Source organism: Crocuta crocuta, unplaced genomic scaffold (assembly GCF_008692635.1).
Source record: "Crocuta crocuta isolate KB4526 unplaced genomic scaffold, BGI_CrCroc_1.0 scaffold270, whole genome shotgun sequence".
Classification (NCBI taxonomy): Eukaryota; Metazoa; Chordata; class Mammalia; order Carnivora; family Hyaenidae; genus Crocuta; species Crocuta crocuta.
This window is the reverse complement of record NW_027527569.1, coordinates 953,759-957,169: the sequence shown is the minus strand read 5'-3', so window position 1 is coordinate 957,169 and position 3,411 is coordinate 953,759. Positions and strand designations below refer to the sequence as shown.

Sequence of the window (3,411 nt, the reverse complement as noted above, 5' to 3'; positions counted from 1 at the left end):
TGGGTTCTTTCTTACTGCATTTTGAAGATTTTTGGGAAAAGGAGCTGGTTCTCTTACTTACTTTATATGTGGGCACACAAAGGAATTACAGATGGAAAGGAGAGTGTAGATGACTATCAGAAAAAGTCTCATGCATTAAAGATTTTTTACAAGTCAAATATACATCCTCCTATTGCCCTGCCCCCATTCCTTAATTGTAGAAGAACCATTTCTATTTTATCAGTCTCCTTCACATCTCAGTGTATTGGTTAAGGAATAAAGATACCCTCCTTGTTACGGAGCAGTATATATCTAATACCCATCAGTTTAATTGACTGCATTAATAAGAAATATAGCAGCAGCTTGGGCTGAGTTACCCATCATATTCTTCATTTATGAGGATTTAAATGTGTAAAATGACAGGTACACGAAATTAGGAGGAAAATAAAGCAATCTGCAGACTTTGGCACTAGCACACATAATGTTTTGTTTGAGTTGTTAGAAATGTGGTTTGACAATCACTAAATAGGAGTTTAAAAAATTACAAATCTGCAGAAAACAAACAATCATAGGTGTTGGTTCTCAGTTTAATCCTTCCCATCTCCCATCCCCACCCACCCATATAGTTTCAATTATAATAAAAATAGAGATCTTAACATGAGAATTTTGCTGTTAAACTCTTCAAGGTTTCTCTGCATCATCCACGCCACACATAAGGTTTGAAGCACCAAATCCACAAGTTTCTCCAACCAAGTTTAAATAAACAGAAACTGAAGACTGAAGAATGCCAAAATAACTCTTCTTAAATGAAGTTGTTAACTCAAAGTTTTCCCCAAAACAAAGGGTCTCAAGCTTCTAGTTCAAGTACTGCCAGGCTGTATGCAGATCTGTCTCAGACAGGATTCAGATAACTACAAGTACCTCCGGTTCTAGAGGGCAGGATCCAGGATACCAAAGCAGGGCAGGGATACCCCTTCCATCATTGATTTTTAAAGTTACAACCCTCCCCTTGTGATTGGCTGCTGCAGGGTCAGTGCTGGACCTGGGGTGTGAGGGGAGAAAGTGAGCTTCCTCCTCAGCAGGGAAGCTCTATCTTTAGTTTGAACAAGTTCTCCTCTGAGAGCTCCAGCGCTCTCTCACGCGCGCGCGCTCGCGCTTTCTCTCTCTCTCTCTCTCTCTTTCTCTCAGGGCTGTCCTGGCTTCTCAGGATCCATTGCCCTTGCCCAGAAGACAGAGCCTCAATCCGACCCAGTAACAGTGAAAGAAGAGTCGACCTACCTGTGGAACCAGACACAACATGGTCCCCAAAGGCCGCTTAGGCTACCCCATTGCAACTGACAAGTCAACCTGTGCACTTAAAGCGTATCAGTTTATGGAATGCTTGTTTGAAGTCCTCATTGGACATGGTATAGATGATGGGATTGATCAGGGAGTTGAGATAGCCTAGCCACGTGAAGAAGTCAAAGATGGCCAGGTGGAACCAGCAAGCATCCTTGCAAATAGGCATCACCAGGGAGATGATGAAGAAGGGCAGCCAACACACAATAAAGGCTCCCAAAATGATCCCCAGGGTCTTAGTGGCTTTGCGCTCCCTAGCGGCCATGAGCTTCTTCTTCTCTAGCAGGGCGTCAGAGACTCGCACTTTGACTTGGTTCACGTACACAGGGGACCCGGATTCGCTGGGCACATCGGGAGCCCGGGAGTTCACGGAGGTGACCGAGGACGTGGACCCGGGGGAGTCGGTTATCAGCTGAGCTCGGGTCAAGCGCTTGCCGGTCCTGTTGGGCGTCTGTTTCAAAATCCGGGAGCGGGCTTCCACATAAATGCGGCCGTAGAGGGCGATGAGGAGCAGGGTGGGGAAGTAGAAAGCGCCCACGGTGGAGTAAACTGTGTAGAGGATGTGGTCGGTGTTCACCCTGCAGTCCGACACCTCCTCCTCGGCTTTGGCTTGACGCCAGAAGAAAGGCGGCAGCGAGATGGAGATGGAGAAGACCCACACCAGCGCGATCATGACCGCGGCCCTCTTCGTAGTCCTTTTAGCGGAGTACTCCACAGCGTCCGTGATGGCCCAGTAGCGGTCCAGGGCGATGACACAGAGGTGCAGGATGGACGCAGTGCAACAGGTGATGTCCGACGACAGCCAGAAGTCACAGACCACCTGGCCCAGCGTCCAGCGGCCGGTGACCGTGTACATAGTGCTGATGGGCATCACCAGGATGGAAACGAGCAGGTCGGTTACCGCCAGGGAGGCGATCAGGTAGTTGGCTGGGGTGTGCAGCTTCCGGGTCCGGTACACAGTGGCAATCACAAAAGCATTGGAGAGCGTGGTGGCCAAGGTGATGAGTGCCAGCACCAGGACTAGCAGTACTTTCCAGGGCAGGGCGATGTAGTCCTGGTAAATGTAGCCCTCGGCGCTGCAGTTGTGGGGAGCAGAGGAGAGGTTGGCTTGAGAAGCCACGGTCTGGGAGCCCGCGGGCGGCGGCGGGGCACGCTGAGGGTCGGTTTCTTCCATGTCTTTCCTCTCCAGGGCTCTGGAGCGCAGCTCTTGCGCATGGAGCGAACGAGGGAAAGGGCGGAAGGACCGCGGGGGAGACCACAGTCTCGTCTCTCGGTTGCTAGTCAGTCCCGTGGGCTCCTCAGTTATTCCTCCACCCAGATTCCTAGCTGAAACTAGAGGTCAAGGGCGCGGCAGTCTAAGCAGGCGAGCGCGTCCTCTGCACTCCCAGTGCGCCAGGCGCTGCCACCGCGTCTCTGCCTGCTCCTCTCCACGCCCCGTCTTAGCCCTGGGTTGCTAAGGACTGGCCCACCAAGCCCTGCTCCACTCTGGATCCTACTCAGGCGTCTAGTGGCGAAGGGCGATGTATCGTTTGAGAAGGGAGCATCAGCCAGGCGGGGTCTCTTACCCCAATTGCTCCGGGCTGAGCCTCCTAACCCAGGCGCTCCAAGATCTGCAGAATCGGCCCGCAGGAGTTTCCTAGCTGTTGAGACCGAAGCTTGCAGGCCAGCCAGGAGTCCTGGTCTTGCATTCCCGCCTCCCTCCCCAGACTCGGGCAGTTTCCTGAGGCGGCTTTGGCCGCCAGAGCTGGGTGGGGTGAAGTCTGGGAGCCGCGCGGTGCCGCGCCTCGCGCCGGAGCTCTGCCCTCCCTTCTTTTCACGCGCTGGCCACTCCGGCGAGCTGCCCCGCGGAGACGCGGCCGCAAGANCCACGCGCCGCCACTGCCGCCGCCACCTCGGTCCCTCTGGCACCGCTCGGAGCCATGGTGCTGGGCGCACGGGTCTGGGGGACCTGCCGCGGCACGCGGGTTTGGGGCAGGTGTCTGGGGGAGCTGTAGGAACGCAGCGTGAGCCAGCCCGGGAGGAGCGTGTGAGCGGCGCAGCAGATGGACTCCTTTTATAGAGTCCAGGTCCGGTCAGCCCGAGCCGTGCAACTCT

At 54.0% G+C, this 3,411-nt stretch overlaps 1 protein-coding gene across 1 annotated transcript; it reads right to left on the bottom strand.

Moving 5' to 3' along the window:
• Positions 1-679: 679 nt before the first annotated feature.
• Positions 680-3,052, bottom strand: HTR1B (5-hydroxytryptamine receptor 1B). Its single transcript, XM_077770406.1, has one exon. It carries the CDS (start codon positions 2,489-2,491, stop codon positions 1,322-1,324), a length of 1,170 nt encoding a protein of 389 aa, XP_077626532.1. The 5' UTR covers positions 2,492-3,052; the 3' UTR covers positions 680-1,321.
• Positions 3,053-3,411: the final 359 nt, after the last annotated feature.

Excerpts from the sequence above, each read along its gene's own strand:
- HTR1B (XM_077770406.1), bottom strand. The coding sequence starts at position 2,491 with ATGGAAGAAACCGACCCTCAGCGTGCCCCGCCGCCGCCCGCGGGCTCC.